The sequence below is a fragment of the Chrysemys picta genome, chromosome 6 (genome assembly GCF_011386835.1).
Source record: "Chrysemys picta bellii isolate R12L10 chromosome 6, ASM1138683v2, whole genome shotgun sequence".
Taxonomy (NCBI): domain Eukaryota; kingdom Metazoa; phylum Chordata; order Testudines; family Emydidae; genus Chrysemys; species Chrysemys picta.
The window spans coordinates 128,303,956-128,321,149 of record NC_088796.1 but is presented as its reverse complement, the minus strand read 5'-3'; the positions used below and the strand labels follow the sequence as shown (position 1 = coordinate 128,321,149).

General features: G+C 45.1%; 1 protein-coding gene across 18 annotated transcripts in view; it reads left to right on the top strand.

Annotated features, from left to right (window-relative positions):
• The window catches only part of NRG1 (neuregulin 1), a 733,358-nt gene that overhangs the window by 559,046 nt on the left and 157,118 nt on the right, over window positions 1-17,194 (top strand). For 9 of the 18 annotated variants that reach the window (XM_065549823.1, XM_042859157.2, XM_042859159.2 and 6 more), the window contains 2 exons: window positions 2,457-2,507; window positions 5,868-5,918. The exons of 5 other annotated variants lie outside the window; for them this stretch is intronic. In XM_065549823.1, coding sequence (XP_065405895.1) covers window positions 2,457-2,507; window positions 5,868-5,918 — 102 coding nt within the window. Of the gene's footprint in view, window positions 1-2,456; window positions 2,508-5,867; window positions 5,919-17,194 lie in introns of those variants that run through there. 4 more of the 18 variants (XM_008172647.4, XM_065549830.1, XM_042859160.2 and 1 more) reach the window with 3 other exon arrangements.

Here is a 17,194-nt window from a genome sequence, read left to right as displayed (position 1 = left end):
CAGGGTTTACAGTTTGATTCAATGGCTCTACGCATCCCCACTACAGAAATTGTTCCAGCACCGCTGAATACGCGTGGGGGGGAGTTACAATGGACAGGGCTATTAACATTGTTGCTGTTGATGGAGACCAAGATGTGAAGCTGAAGGGAGGGCCAGAAGCCACTCTGCAGATCACCAGCTTCTCACAGTGCTGAAGATACCACTACTGAAAACCTCCTAATGCTCTTCCGCCTCTGCGAGCGCTGGAGGCCACCTTCAGGCCACCTTCCTCTTTCTCCTCAGCCTGTTTTCTACAGGTGTTGTGCGGAGTGGAATGCATCGTGGCAGTGGTGCAGCATGCAGTCCTCGATAAGCAATCATAAGCACCTGTTGTGTTTTACACCTTCAGCTGTTGATGTTACTAAACACACTTGATGCTGTGTGACTGTGACACCTGTTCTCTGAATGTGGTTCTTCTGGAAGCTCTGTTGGTGCCGAGCTTCTGGTCATATCTCCCGCTACAAATGCAACTCGCCGTCTGTATTGGTGGAAGCATGGACTAAGCCTTGACTGATGGTGCCCAGCCTGTAACGAGAACGGTGAGAGTGCCAGCTCAGCACAGGCACTGAATGGAACGCTGTTTCTTTCAGAAGAAAAGAAAATGTCGCTCCAATCCGGCCTGAGGCAGAGATGTCTGAGGTGCCAGACCTGCTGCGTCCCCTCTCATTTTTAAGAAAGGTTAATTGCTCGGGCAGCTCAGATTATATATCAGTGCACTGTCTCCATCCCTGACAATCTGCATAGATCCTTACTGATGCCCAGCCATGCACCCCCACATGCCAGACCCTTGTGTGACAAGATTTTGACCCTAGTATTTTATATGCGTATGTACACTATTCTTTTGCAGAGCACCCACCACAGAGTAGCGGGGGAGCACTTCATAACAATTTTTCCTGCATCATGAGATAATCGTGGACCACGTGTCCCAGAGAGGAAACTGGGCCACAAGGAAAAAAAATCCAAACAGAAGAGCTAGTGAAAAAGGGAGGCCAGAGAGGTAATACAGATCCTAATACAAAGGCCTTACATCAAGCTTTGATTGCAGCTACATTGAGGGAAATTACATAGACTGGTTCTTGATGCTGGTCATGTCCATGTGCAACCTCAGGATCAAGAACAGAGAACAACCTAGTAGTCTTATTTGCCTTGAAAGAAAATGGTGGACAGATATCCCTCCACTAACCCATGCCTTGATAAGGGATTTCTGTATCTTTGTAGGACTACAGAAAATGGAAACAATCTGAATGTCCCAGGGAGTTGGAATATTTTGAACAATGTGACAGGGCTCCACAATTGGGTGCAGACCACAGTTGTTCAGGAAGATCTAACACTAAACCATGGCCAATGGCTGTCAGAGTTATTTTCCCAAGTGTCTTCTGCATTCTTCATCTGTATTCCTTTTGTCTGATCTGGAAGCTCACATGCTTAACATTCTAAGCAGGATGTTCTCAACACTTCTTGAAATGGTGGCATCTATGACCCTTCTCGTTCTCCAGCCAAGCATGAGCATATTGTACTACTAATGGAGTTGTAACTTGTGCAGTGATAAAGAACTTTACCACCTCAGTGCTTGATAACTGTCTAGACAACTTCAGAAAACTTACAGTCCAGGAACATGTCTGCAGAGTTTTCTGCTCAGCCAGACATCACAATAGCATATTGTGATATGGATGTTCAGTGCTTTGGGTCCCCACAGAAACCTGCTCTAACAGAAAGCCATCCATCTACTTATTAGACACTCTGCTAACCATCTGGCAAGGAGCTAAGTGCTGGTACTATCATGTACGATTGCCACCGACTTTTATATCAACAAGCAACTTGGGGAGAAGCCTATGGCATTATGCCAAGAGCTGTCATTCCCTGGGACTTTTGTATAACAACAACTTGACTCCACTTTTGTGCAACATGAATGCTCACTTCCAAAGGAGAGAATTCCGCCTCCACCATGAGTTACATGTGAGTTAGAAGATTTCCATGAAGTAGAGAAGGACACCATTGGATATATTCATGAATAAGTAAAATAGGATGACCAGAAATCTTTCTTTGCAAAATCCAACTGCTTAGAAGCACAAGGGCTCAACTGAACTGTTCCATAAATACAGCCATTTGTGTGCTTTTCCTCAGTTGCCGTGGATCCATTATTCCCAGATGAGAATGAGAGACTTGACCAACAGGGTCATTCTACCCATAGATCATCCTGTGTTTTCCCCCAGGAAGCTATTTTGCAAATAGACAGTCAACTGCAGTAGGCATCCTGGCCCCTGAGGCTGAAGTCTGAGCTTGCTTTTTAGAGCTTCTATTTTTTCCTTGAGCCGGTCCTTTCTTAACAGATAAACTGGCTTTTACTGCTAAGAATGATGAGTTCAGGATCTTCTGAAACCATATTGTAACCTCCTGTTACCTTTTATGTTTTACAGAGCACTCCAGCAAGACACCCGTATCAACAGAAGGAGCAAAATCTTCCTCACGTAAGTCAAATTAAACGGTCTCGTCTCTCTCCAATTAGTTCTTCAGACCTAGGTCTGCTCTCTCTAGCTCATTCTGCATATAATGATTTGCCTGGAGCCAGAGCTCCAGCATGTGGGAGTGAGAGGGACTTGAATACTGGCCCTGCATTGGTGACTTCAAAATAGGAGTGAGCTATTTAGTACGTTCCTGCTTTTTAATACTTTAACGTGGAGGTGCTCTTTAGCAAACAATTAAAGAAGGGGATAAGCATAACTTCCAGCGTCTCTGAGCTGTATACGTTGTCCTACCTTGTTCACTGCCACCGTCAGTGTGCTGCAGCTCACCTGACCTCTTCTTGGGTTATAGGTTACTAGTAACCCTTCACCTGCTGGAACACATCTTTACACTTGGGGCCATAACAGAATCTTTCCCACCGACAAGTAGCTGTATCTGACTCTGTCTGTGCATGTGCATTTTGTAGGATGGCAGTGTCAAATATGTTCATGTTTCCTAGCAGGCTACACAATGATTATCTCACATTCATGTGAGAGTGGGTCCTCAATAGCTATGTGGCCCACATAGGTTCCTGGCTAGCTCATAGTGACCCTTTCTTGTCCCTTAATGACTCCATACGACCTGTGTGATCCGGTCACCAGCACCTCCTTTATCTTTCTCCTATGGGTGGCTTAACCTGACAGGATCTGCAGTCTGGTACTGCCCTTGTGCAGGTTTCATGAATGCAGGTGGTATTCTTGGTCTGTGCTTTTACCACCTTTGAGGCTGTGTCAGCTTGGTATAAACTCTTCTGTGTCTAGCTCACCTTCAAATCGGTGTGAGTGTTCCTCTCCACATTCTGCCCTTGAGCAGCTCTGCTGCTAAGCGTTCCAGGCGTATGAGGGGCGTGTTTCTAGGCTCCAGGGGCATTCAGAGTGCACTGGTTTTCTTTAAAAAAAAAAAAAAAAAAAAGAAATATTAGTGTTACTTTATAAATGGTCCCTGTATGGTAGATGGTAAATATAACACTGTAGTGATACTTTATAAATGGTCATGTCTCTCCTACCATGTCTGGCTGAGGAAGTTGTAGACTGGCGTGGATAAGACATCTATCCCACTGATTTGCAAAATTGCACAGATCCGGGCTGGCAAAGGGACAGTGGTCTCTCACTAGCTCTTCTGGAATGCCGTATCTGGCAAAGGCTGCTTTTAGTCTGAGATGACAACATTGGTAGGCTAGATCAAGGAGAAAAGTGTGACCACAAGAATTTGCATTAAGCATGCCTGCAGCCTGTCCTTTGATGCATCTCTGTGTGTGGTAGGCTTGGGAAATCTTGGCACTGGTGTCTAACAAATGCCCATCAGATGATCCAGGATTCACTCATATTCTCAGTGTGGCTGTCTGTATTGCTTCACTTGATACATATTAGACCAAACGGTTCATAGCAAGTGTTCCTGTAAGCACTGGAGCCAGTGTTGTTCAGAGGAATGTCATGCTGGCCCTGGCCTGCACTTTATTCTCATTTCCTCACCCCTTATGATGTAAGAACAAAACCTGTACACAGCACTCCTTTCTTCACAGAGCCTGCCGTTTTGCTACTTGTGTTCTTCCCATTGCCTGCTTCTGTACAGGAATATTCTCCTCTTTGCTGTGGCTGTGACAGAGGCTATGATGTGGACTCTGAGGTGCGCAAAAGGACATTTGCTGCTAAAATACTGCACTTGCAGATTTAATACCAAATCGTAAATAACAAAACTACTTCCCACCCATGGGAGTATTAAAGTGCGTACGGCTGATGACTACTTCTCAGGGTACTCTCTCCAGCCTCTGTCTTTCTAGAATTCTGAATAGCGAGTTGGCCACTTAGCACAGGACATCATCTTACGTTGGGATGGAGTCGGGATGGGTCGGGATGACTCTGTTCAGCTCTTGTACATCCAAATATACCCATAATGTGCCATTTTTCTTTTCCATTCTCACAAAGCTGTTAATCCTGGATCCATGCTACTTCTGCTCTGTAAATCATTACAGAATCCTCTAGCTGTTTCAGAATAATGGGGATTTTATGCACCCTGCAGAATTATTCCGCACCCTGCAATACAGATGAGCACATTAGATCTTCTTTGATGATTGGAAATAGACTAGTGTGCGGTGCTCCTGTTTAGACTGCCACTGACCAATTGCCTAGGAGTGCTGCTTTAGTATCTTTGGAGCTGAAGGAACTTGCAGAGTCACCTTAACTTCAGGTGTGATTTCCCTCTACATGATTATTCCTTTTGGGCCCTATGCTCGAACCCCAGTGGGCTACTGTGTCCCTGGTTTCTAAATTAAGATCTCTACTAGGAATATGGCAGTGTGTTTAGCCTGTGCCCGATGGTCTATCAGAAACCTCACTGATACATTCTTGGGGTGGTTGTTCAACGCTGAGCATTACTTGGCTCTGTCTTCCTCTCGCTGGTTGCATGGTATTCTACTGCTACCACAAGTAAAGTCCTCTTTCTGCATGGGTTCTGTATTACTGCTTTCTAGCTGAGATGCTGTCCTGCACACCTTTGCATATGACTACTGTACTCATGTGTTACACTATATATTGCCCAGACCCTCGATGGGTAGAACTTTTGCAACTCCTAAATGCATGCCCTGGTTTTGTTGCACGCATTTGCGCCTTGTACCTTTTGTCTCAGTAGGTCTGGGCCTGGTTTGATTGGCCTGGGTCTGGTTTTATATGTCTCCCAGAACTAGTTGCTTCACCTGTCCTACAAATTGTGATTCACTTCTGCCAGCTTAAGTCTGCTTCTTTCTTTTTTACCACATTATGCTGCCACTAAGTACAATTTTGTTCTTGAACATATCCTCCTTTCACAGTTTCGTGTCTGTGCTCCGTTCCGGCTGTGGATATGTCCGAAACTGGTGGCTTTCATACACGCTGCTCTCCTTTTAGTCACAGCAGTCCCTAAGCACAGCTATTATTTAACGTAGCCTTGAAGATCCGTTTGGCGTTGTTCTAGAGAGTTACTTGCTCTCAGCACTTCCTTGCTCAATACGCAGGATAGAATGGCCACTTTCAGGCCCTCTGCTTTCTGGCTGCCCCTGATTCTATCACAGGCAGCTGAAAACATTGATTCTATCGCTGCCAAATTTTTTTTACGTTTCATTCCAAGGACAATGGATCATTTTTGCATTAATTGTTTATTCATGGTGTGCCCTGGACTTGCTGTAGTGACTTTGAAGTTCCTCACTTTCTGGAGTGGTTATTCTTTTTTCTTTCCTTCGGTGGTTTTCTTTATTTTTTTTCTGGGGAAGACAAGTTCAGGATCTTCCAATACAATGTGTTAGTTTTTTTGTATCTCCTTATGACCTTGTTGTTACCTTCTGTGTGTTGCAGAGCCCGTGTTTGGGATACAAGCATCAACAGAAGGAACTAATGCCTCCTCCTGTAAGTACATACAAACAGTTCTAGTCTTTACGAACTAGCTCTCCAGACACACATTTTCCTCTCTAGCTCCATGAGTGGATAATGAAGTTATCCCATAGATGCAGTAAGTGACCGGGAGCGACGCACCTGCATTTTGGGACTATCAATATATTTGTTAAGTGTCAGTGTTCGGGAATGCTATTGTGTCAGTCTTTGAGCTTCAGAACCTCAGTCAGAGATGGTCCAACCTTTACAGCCTCAGGGCCACACGTGTTATTTCAGAAAGGTCGAGGGGCCATACTCAGGCAGTGCAGAGGGAGAGGAAACCACCGAAGTCCCCTACTGGGAATTTCCCCCTTGTGGGGGAGTCCCCAGCAAGCACTCTGGCTCCTCCCTCCCTCTGCTCAGCGCATGGTACTGGAATGTGCTATGCTCCAGCTAGGCCGCATTTGGAGCATGGCCCCTGAGGGTCCTTCCAAGTCTGTTGCCAGCTGGCTCATGTTAAAGCTTCGCCGTTTCTTCTCTTTCCCCTGTCCTGGGCTGCCCTGGGTGGCTGCGTGGGGGCGGGGAGACATTTTGGCTGAGGTTCAGGCAGAGCCCGCTGAGCTCCTACCCGACTCTCCGTGGGGCTCCGGCAGCCCAGCAGGGAAGTGGACAATGGAGGAGCAAGAGCTACTCTTCTCCCTCCTCTGCAGTGCAGAGGCAGCCGCGGGGGGGAGGTGCTGAGCAGATGCGCCAGGGAAGGGACAGCAACTGCTGTGACTGCTCCCAGCGAGGGTGACCGGATGTCCCGATTTTATAGGCACAGTCCCGATTTTGGGGTCTTTTATCCCCCACCCCCGTCCCGATTTTTCACACTTGCTGTCTGGTCACCCTACACCCAGCAGAGCTCCTGGGGCTGCAGGAGAAGCAGTAGGAAGCAACTGTGGAGGCGGCACGCCTACATCCTCCATGTCGTGATGGGGCTGATTCAGACCCTTCCGTTTGAATATCGTAGGTTGCAGCTCAGGGAGCCACTTTTAAATTCATGACAATGTGCACATATTCGTCTTAACACAGTCACCCTGGATGGCCACAGTTTAGAAGCCCCTACACCCACTGGACACCCCTGGCCCAAACAGCTAATTTTTGAGAGTTGGGAAGGCATTCCACCCCGGAGTACATCACTGTGTAACTGATGGGACAATTGGTGGGGAGGGGCTCCTCTTCCGCTGAACCACTAGGACCTGGCTACTGCTGGGGTAAATGGACCATTGGTCTGATGATCCCTATGACAGTTCATGTGTTTCTATAAAATGTATTCTGCACGGTATAGCAAACTATATATAGATGCCCTTAATTCATGTGTAATAGCTACTGTAGGAGCATAATGTGGCATTTTCAAGGCCAAATGCCTGGACGTGGAACTCAGAATATTCTCTGTGCTTAAAATGAGAAATAAGATTAATGCCTGCAGATTTTTTTCTAGCTATGGGATTGATTGGTGCTTTTAACTGTGTGTCGAGGGAAAATAAGAAATTAGGGGCCGGCAAAAATCTTTCAGCCTGCAAGGTCAGAGTAATAAATGGGATCTTACATTTTTGAGGCATAACAGCAGGGCAAAAAGACAACCCACCTGAAAGGCATCCTCAGTACTGAGTATTTAAAATAGCTTCTTAGACTTCCACGACCAAATTCTGCTCTCACACTGATGGAAATGAGGAGTCGCTCCATTCAAGTCAGCAGAATTAAACAGGAAAACTGTTGAGAGAGCACAAGTAGACCCCACCGCCTTGCCCCTCGGGTAGCCAAAACACTCCCAAAGCAGAATGGTCGTGTTTTATATTCGCTTTGCACATGGGTAGACACTGACGCACGGGGCATGGCCAGGCGAGATGTTTGAAGATTAGGCCCCCATATATGGTATGAAGTTGTTTAGGGTTTTTTTCCTGATTTGACTGGGTCATGCCCATTTCACAGTAGTTGTTTTGAATCTTGTAACAGCCAGAGGAGGTAAAATAAACTCTTTCCTTCCACCACACTGAGAAGATTAGATGTTGTTTCAGAAAACATACCAGAAGTGTCGCCATCAGCCAAACACAAGAAGGAATCCCAGAACATTGCCCTGGCCTAAATTTTCTTAAGTGACCAGTGATTTTAGGTGCCTCCTTTTTGCGGGGGCCCAACTTGAAACATCTTAAGGGTGCCTGGTTTTCAGTGGGCAGGTGCTCACCACTTTCTAAGATCATGTCCCTTTAAGGTGTATCAAGTTTGGCACCCAAAAATTGAGGTGCCCTCCTCAAAATCACTAGTCCCTTTTAAAATGTAGGTATTGGTGCTTGTAATTATCCAGCAGTTCATCTGGATCAGTAGAAAAGAACATGAACAGATAATGACGCTCCACCATCTTACTGAAGCCACCAGGCTTGTGAAACTGGCTGACAACAGAACGGTCTGGAAATCCAGGAGAGGAGAGAGAAAATTCAGGTCAAAGCCTGTTCAGATCCTCTTTCATCATCCAAGGATCTATGGATGATACTAACTTACCAACGATAGCACTGTCAGATGGTTTGTTTTCCAAATGCAAAGTAAATTATACTTGCAGGATAGTATCCATTAAGTTTATTTTTTATTATTCAATACTGAAAACTAAATTATAGCTTTTATTTTTCTCATCAGTGTAGTTCTGTGTGATAGAATTTCCCCTGCAGGATTGGATGAGCTAAGTGAACAAATCACTAGTAATTGGAGCCCTTTGTGCTATCATTAGCAAGGGCTGCCGAGGTCATCTGAGCAGCTAGGGGATGGAAGTCATTTTTCTTCTGTTTTTAGGGCTGCAGTGACCTGAAACAAATCCCTCACAACCTATAACTCTTTTCTGTATGATGCTGGTGAGGGAGAAGTAATTCTGAAACTTTACCCGCAAGACAACTCAGTGCCTTGGTATCACATGCTTTTAGTTAACTGCGTGCTTAAGACCAGAAAGAAAAATTTGGTTGGCTTTGCAGTGTTAAGAGAATTGCTGTAAAAATGTTCTGCTTCATCACCATGACAGTCAAATATTGTGTTGCATGGCCTTGCTCTTATTTCACAAAGTGTCCCTAAAGATGTATTCTTGCTTGTAAAATTATAACATGATGAGATTCTAAAGTAACCATGTGCTGTGTTGATGCACCAGACAATTAGTGAAGTACCAGTCATCAGAATCTTGCACTGCGGAAAAATCTCTGCATGGGGAGAAGTGGGTGGGTGATCTCCGTGTATCGGATGTTCCATAGAGTGTTTTGCTGGGCACTGTCTCTGTGTACGTTGTATAAGCACGAGGAAGAGTTTCTGAGCACTTTTGACCTGCTGGTAACCTGTGGGCTGGGATCAAGAAGGGGGAAGCCAGTCACATTGGGATCTCAGCCTGGATCAGCGTGGGGGAACTGTTTGCTGGACAGAAAAGGCAGATGGGCTTGCGGCTGAGGGGAGAGGAAAATCAGACCTTGGAAAGGCTTAGGTGGTTCTGCTTCATGGGGATGGCAGGGAGTTGTCCAAGGGTTTATGGAAATGTGAGGGTCCTTGAAGTGTTGTGGAGAGACAGTGGGAGGGCGTGGTGGCTGTCAGGAAGCCAGGGAACCTGTTAGTTGGGAGAAGGAGAAGAAACTGAAGAGGAGCTTTCTCTTTTTCATTCTTTCACACAGAACAAGCGTCATCCTTGATGTTTTTGTGGTAAAACTAGTTTCAAACTAATGAGCAATAGCAGTGGGAAACGTTGGACTTGAAAAGAGTCAAAACCTGTAAGAAAGTCAAAGGAAAGATCAAAACCTCTGGGGAGAATATTTGTCTGAAGGGGCACTGCTGAATAGTGAGGATCCCTCACCCACAGAGACACCTGCACTGCTGCAGTGTAATTATTTCCACATGGCCTCGATTCTACAAAAGCCCCACGTTTATTTTTCCTAAAATAGATCCTCAGCAGTCCTGTTCAGGAAGTCCTGGTTCATAAAACCCACGTGAGCTACTTAACCCAGTGTTTGACCGTCTTTATTCTTGAAAAATAAAAAAAGAGAGAGGAAAACCCCAACCCTTTTTGGAATAAACTCTGGCCTTATCATTCATTAAAGACCAAACCCATGCACTGTGTGAGAAGGCAGAGTATTTGGGCTCCAGGTGGATGCAGGGGTGGGGGTGGGGGGGTTAGAAAGGTGAAATCCACCACCTCCAACCTGGGGAAAGGCTATGGTAGCAATGCAGCTCTCTCCAGAAGTGCTAGTGCTAAGGGTGCAATCACACCCCTGGCTTGAAGTGGTTTCCAACATATACAGGGTTTACAGTTTGCTTTATATTGTTCCAGCACCACTGGCTCCCTCTTCTTTGAGTGTCATTGTGTGGATTGAAATAGCAGCTGTGGTCCTTCTCTGCCAATTGTGTCCACTAATCCACATGCAGCCTGCTGTGCAAGCCTATGATGAGCCAGGCCAGAGAACTCTTCCAGGGTGTGCAGGAACTCCTGCACAACTGCTCCTCCCATGGTCCTGCAGTATAGTTTCTGTTCAGATCTGAAGTGGAGGGCAGCACCTGGTGTTGACCCTCTGCTCTCTGGATGAATTTCACTTTATTTTCTCCTAAACCTAAATGACAAGAATGGCCATGCTGGGTCAGACCAATGGTCCATCTAGCCCAGTATCCTGTTTTCCGACAGTGGCCAATGCCAGGTGCTTCAGAGAACAGGGCAATTATCGAGTGATCCATTCCCTGTTGTCCGATCCCAGCTTCTGACAGTTAGAGGCTAAGGACATCCAGAGCATGGGGTTGCATCCCTGACTATCTTGGCTAATAGCCATTGACAGACCTATCCTCCATCAACTTATCTAATTCTTTCTTGAACCCAATTATAGTTTTGGCCTTCACAACATCCTCTGGTAATGAGTTCCATAGGTTGACTGTGTGTTGTGTGAAGAAATACTTTCTTTTGTTTGTTTAAAACCTGTTGCCTATTAATTTCAATTGATGACCCCTGGGTCTTGTGTTTTGTGAAGGGGTAAATAACATGTCCTTAGTCACTTTCTCCACACCGGTCAAGATTTTATAGACCTCTATCATATCCCCCTTTAATCATCTCTTTCCAAGATGAACAGTCCCAATCTTTTTAAATCTCTCCTCATATGGAAGCCATTCCCTACCCCTAACCATTTCTGTTGCCGTTCTCTGTACCTTTTCCAATTCTAATATATCTTTTTTGAGATGTAGCAACCAGAAGTGCATGTAGTATTCAAGATGTGGGTGTACCCTGGATTTACATAGTGGCAATATGTTATTTACTGCCTTATTATCTATCCTTTTCCTAATGAGTCCTAACGTTCTGTTCGCTTTTTTGACTGCTGCTGCACACTGAATGGATGTTTTCAGAGAACTATCCACAATGACTCCAAGATGCATCCAAGAGCATGCACAATTGTGTTAGCCCAAAACAGTTAGCCCAAAACAGTTTAACTGTAGTCTACACAAAACAGAAGATCCCACCCTCTCCCGCATCTATCATCGAGTGAATTATTAAGACAGAAGCAGAATAAGATGTAACACAAACATATTTATTATGCCACTAGTCAGTAAACTAGACAAGGACCCCTTGAGACAATAAACAACCTAAGCAAGACACACTCGGTTGTTAACAGTTACCAGAGCATGAAGCTCAGAACTCTTAAACCCCTTTAACCTATGGATGTAAAACAGAGGAAAACCACAGTGGGTATTACAATACCATATCCTGAAGACAGGGACACAATGACAAAGACTCAGGCTACCAACAGGGATAGTGGTGAAAATCAGGGGCGCTGGACACCAAACAGGAACTCAGGAACTGGGTATTCATCTCCCTCTGGACAGGTCCTCTGGACAGATCTTCTCCCTCAGGTAGGTCTTCAGTGCTTTCCCAGGCAGTCTCTGCTTGACCTCGTGGTCCAGTGCAAGCACGCGCTCACTAATGGTGTGTAGCAGTTGAGTGCAAATACGTTAATGGAGATCAAGAATCCAAGTCCTGGTCCCTCGGGGGCTCCTGGCAGCTAGCTGAACTGTGTGGGACTCTGGCTGCCACCCAGATGGACAGCCCTGAGTGACAGGTGTGCCACTCACTAAATAACCTGCAGTTGCTAGGCAGATTATGGCTGTCACATGACTCTAACTGCCCTGACCTTTTCCCGCCTTCATTTGAAAAAGACTCAACGGGCACTAAATCATCTGAGGAGAAGGGTATCCAAGATGGAGGCTTAGCTGTCCTTTCACAACTCCAAGATGGACATTACATAAACAGATTTTACCCAACAATTGGGAAAAAAAACCTCAGCTAGCTCTAATACTCAGTTTAGAGATGTGACATGTCAGCTAGCAGTGCTCATCTCTTCTGTCCATAGATGATAATTTGTTCAATCCATCCCAGACATAGCTAGATATCTTCACAACTTTACAGTTTTTCACAGTGCAATAATGCATTTTCCAACCTGCATATTAAGCGGAGCAGATTCAGACAGACACAGCAAGGATCACGCAAAGTCATTCTGGCTGTCACACTATCTCACACAGGCTCAAAATTGTGCTTCCATCTAAAATTATACACATTAAACAGCAAAAACTGTATTGATGATATTAGGAGATTATATTTTTAGAGTGTGTTAATATGAACTTACATTGTCAAGGATAACGGTCTCACTAGTCAGTAGCCTGCATAATAAAATGTTCTAAATGAAATTACATGCTTTTTGCTTCAGGCCAAATAAGAATGGGCCAAATCTTCCTCCATCTCCCAAATTGTACCCAACCTCTCCATAAAGATTAGTAAAAAGTGTGTGATAAGAATCTCCCCTGCACACTTGCTAATTATTTCTCTCTAGATAGATGCTCAATAAGGACAACCCTCTCCTCAACTATAACCCTTCTTCTGAGCCCCACTGCCTTCTAAAATAGCAGCAACCTCAGGTGGCCCTAGGATCTACAGCACAGAATGCACTGCCCTTTGGATACGCTAAATCATGCAGCCTTCCTTGTGAGAGCTAAGAGCTGGAGATAAAGCCTCCTGCAAAGAGCTGGACAGATCCATGTTATCACAGGTGGGAACTGAGTTTTGGGAGGGGAAGGAGAAGACTTTTCTGAGATAAAGCCCAGAGGTTTTTGGAGAGCTCACCCAGGGATCTACCCTTTAAAAATTACATTGTGGGGTTCCATGTATCCTGCCTCTCAGCGACTTTCAGTTCCAGTTTGCTCCGTTTTCAAATAGAGTTGTTTTCTCTCTGCTATTCCTGCAAGCTAGAGTCAAACTGGGTACTCTCCTGATATCATCACCAGTAATAAAAAATCAGGAAGCCAGCTCATGCTCTCCATAAGCCCTGTGCCAGCCTTCTAGCTTTCAGAACAGTCGCCCGGGTATAAGTGAGGATGTAGTTTGGTCTGCAGAACTTTATTATTTGTGAAAAGATGCAAGAAGGAAATTAGAATTTATTACAATAGAACCTTGAGGCCTCAAACCAAAATTGGGGCCCCATTGCTCTACGTGATGGATAAACACATACCGAGAGACGGTCCCTGCCCCAAATAGATGAAAATCTAAATAGACACGTGTGGAAGGGGAAAACAAGGCATGGAGAGAGGAGTGACTTACCTCAGATGGCAGAACTGGGAAATAAAACCCAGGTCTCCTGACTCCCAGATCAGGGCTTGAGCCACTGAACCACACTGCCTCCCTAATACTAGTAAGGCAAGAACCCAACAGAAATATGAACACACTGAGTTTGCGGCACGTGCAGTAAGAAAAAAACATTTTTTGTTGGTGAAGGAAGCAAGCTAGAGCTGGTATCTCGGGGAGGGGGAGGGTGGAAACAATAAACCTGGAATCCAACAATGTCAATTTTACAGTAACTTTTCAGTGTTGACGCCCACTTTGAGAGCTTTGGAGGCTTGCATAGTTTTTAGCTAAGCCTTCTGATGTCTGGATGCTTACCCAAACCTCCAAATGGATTAAGGCTTGCTCACTGTTAGGGCTTGTCTATACTTACCGCGCTGGTTCGGCGGCAAGCAATCGAACTTCTGGGTTCGATTTATCGCGTCTTGTCTGGACGCGATAAATCGAACTCAGAAGTGCTCCCCGTCGACTCCGGTAATCCTGCTCGCCGCGAGGAGTACGCGGAGTCGACGGGGGAGCCTGCCTGCCGGGTCTGGACCGCGGTAAGTTCAAACTAAGGTACGTCGACTTCAGCTACGTTATTCACGTAGCTGAAGTTGCGTACCTTAGTTCGATTTGGGGGTTTAGTGTAGACCAAGCCTTAGTTTTTCTGTAATTCAGAGAACAGATCATTTTTGGTTTGAAATGAACCATTAAGGCCAATCGTGGTCCCTTGCTGTCTCATTTTCAGAGATTTTACTTGTTCTGTTGTTGTTTTTTTTAATGCTACTAGCAAGAAAAGCAAAGGAAATTGCACTACAGCAAGGGGACCCTACAGTTACCCTCCACTGATCATAGAATCATAAAAATATAGGACTGGAAGGGACCTCAGTGGGTCATTTAGTCCAGTCCCTTGCACTCAAAGCAGTTCTAAGGAATAACTAGACCATTGTTGACAGGTGTTTGATGGTAAAGGTATGACTAAAACCTACACTAACAATAAAATGCAAAGCTGAGAGTGAAACTCAATTCTAAATTCTCTCTCTCTTATGTCTAATTATTGCCGCACATTGGATATGTAAGATGACCTGCTATCTGGAGACCCTCTAACATACAGGCTTATTGGGGTGTGTTAAGATTTTGAGATGGAGTGTCTGTCTTAACTCTGAGTTTCCTTAGTTTTATTTGACTCCACTGTATTCTGGGTTTAGCAGATGTTCACTTTTAATACTCTCTCTACATTAGAAATACAAACAAGATGGTGCGGTGGCTCCTGCAGCATTGAATATGTGCTCAGAATAAAGAATTGGAGGACAAGCAGAATAGAATAATAATAATCTATCATTTATTTACAATCTTTTATCCCAAAGGAGCTCACACTGCTTTAAGGTACCAACAAAATATATTGCTGTCACTTCACTTACCACTGAAATGCCGACACCTCTGGGTGAAACGACCCAACTGTTTTAACAATGCCTTGCAACACTGCACAGTCATTTAGTTCAAAGCAGGAAGTGAAGAATACTGTATCCCATTGAAACAGCTGAGGGAATTTAGATAGGCAGAAGGCAGTTACTCATATTGCAATTTTGCTAGCACAGTGGGACTAACAACCCCAGCTCTTGTCAAAAGTACTACAGGACCTCTGACCACAAGTATTCAGGACACAGTTCCACATCTGAAAGACGGCACCTCTCCAGTAACTCAGTGCCCCTAATATCAATACAGGGGCATTGAGTCAGGGAAATACTCGGCTGCATCAGGCATTACAGAATCAGCCCCCCAGAGTTTATTGTCATCACTGCTGTAGGGATTTTGCAAGTGACACTGGGCAGGTTGAGATAATTAATATGAATCTAATTAAATTTCCTATTTAAGGACAAAAGCTGGTTGCAGAAGGGATCACAAAGGAAATAGTTACAATCAAATAGTTAACATTTCTCAGACCTCTAGGAGATGCACAATCTTCAGTCGCCCTCTGGTTCTCAGTCCTTGAATGGTATTAAGTATCTGCCTCCAAGTACTTAATCTCACAGCATTTTCTTTAGCTGTAATCTTTGGTTCTTCTTTCATTCCAACAGAGGGAGTTAGGTTGGTGCTGCGGGTTTGAGCTGAATTAGCCAGTTCCATGAGAAAGTTTCTACACATCATCCTTTGGAGCACAGACAATTAATACAAAGTTGATTCTCTCCTGTTCTGCTCTTTCCAGTGGAGGTCAAAGAGGTAAAAAGCAGTGATTGGTCTGAGCGCTATTAAAGTTGGAAGAAGCTGACACTGCAGTTGCAGAGGAATAAGTGGAAGAGTTTATAATGCTTAAATACAGCTGGCAGCGTGGAAAGGGTATTAAAGAACATTAGCTTTATCCATCTGCATATTTTTTCTGTGTGAGGAATAAATCCATGAGGCTGGCACTTGACTCAGCAGTTGAATACGATTAGATGATATTCAGGGCCTTAGAACAGTTCCCCCCCCTCCATTTATTTCCCCCTCAGGGTGAAGGCTATGACCACTTATTCCAAATGGAATGCTTTTTGAAGGTCACTGCTGATTCATAGTGCTGAAATGCACCGTAGGATGTCTCATGGCCTGTTCCCTTGACAGAACTCTAATGCTGGGGCCCTGTGAAATAAATATCCATGCAGTCTAATGCCAGAAGGAACCACCACTGTGGTCATCCAGTCTGACTTCCTGCATAATACAGGCCCATAGCACCTCAAGCAACATGGATATAAGTGCCTCGCGATAGGACCCACTGAAGATAATTTGAGATCTTTGAGGATCTGGGCCTGTGCCTCTAAACCAGTAGGTGAAACTCTAGAAGCTTGGAGGCTCTGTTTAGATGCCAGACTCCAAACTGAATAAATATCTCATGAGGTAATTGGCTGGAGACATCAACACTCTTTGTGATATCATTGTTCTGTTACCTTGTTTTGTGCAGAAACTGGCTGATTAACTGATTACAGGCCTGGACTAACATTCTTTAACTGCTGGATTAATTGGGAAATTCTGTAGTCTTCCCCATTTTACATACAGCGAAGAAGGCAAAGTAGGGTCATGAATTGGGCTAACGACTCTGTCGTGTTCACTTCATTAGTTGTGTCGTGTGTTGTGACTCATGCTGGCAAGTGTAACTGAGTTGGCAAGAGCAAACGGGACAAATGCCCACTTTTGTCAAAAAAGTGGGGCGCGGAGGAACGTGTGGGGGAGGTGAGCAGCGATGCCAGCTCTGCACAGGGGTGGAGGCAGGGCTCAGGAGAGCGGCTCGGGCCAGCCCTGCGCCGTGTCCCATTTTCCCTTTGGGAAATATGGTCACCCTACCAAAACCCATGGACGTGGATGGAAAACTCATATTGGCTTCAGGGGTTTTTTGATCAGGCTCTTAACCTCTCAGGGTGGGATCGTCATAAAGCTCACCATTGGCCCCCCTCTGCTCCAAGGATAAAAACGCCCATGGGATTTCAGTGAGAGCAGAGTTAGGCCGAGACATTGCACATTTGAAAATCCCAGCGGGTGGAAAATGGGAATAATCACACCTCCCTAGCTCCCAAGGGCGAGGTGCTCCTGTACCCTGGGGATGGTTTGCACCAATGTCACTCCTTTCACTTCACTAGAGTTGTGCTGGATGTATACCAGCCTGGGTGAGACCAAAATTGTGCCAGCAGTGTCTATGCTGATCGTGTAA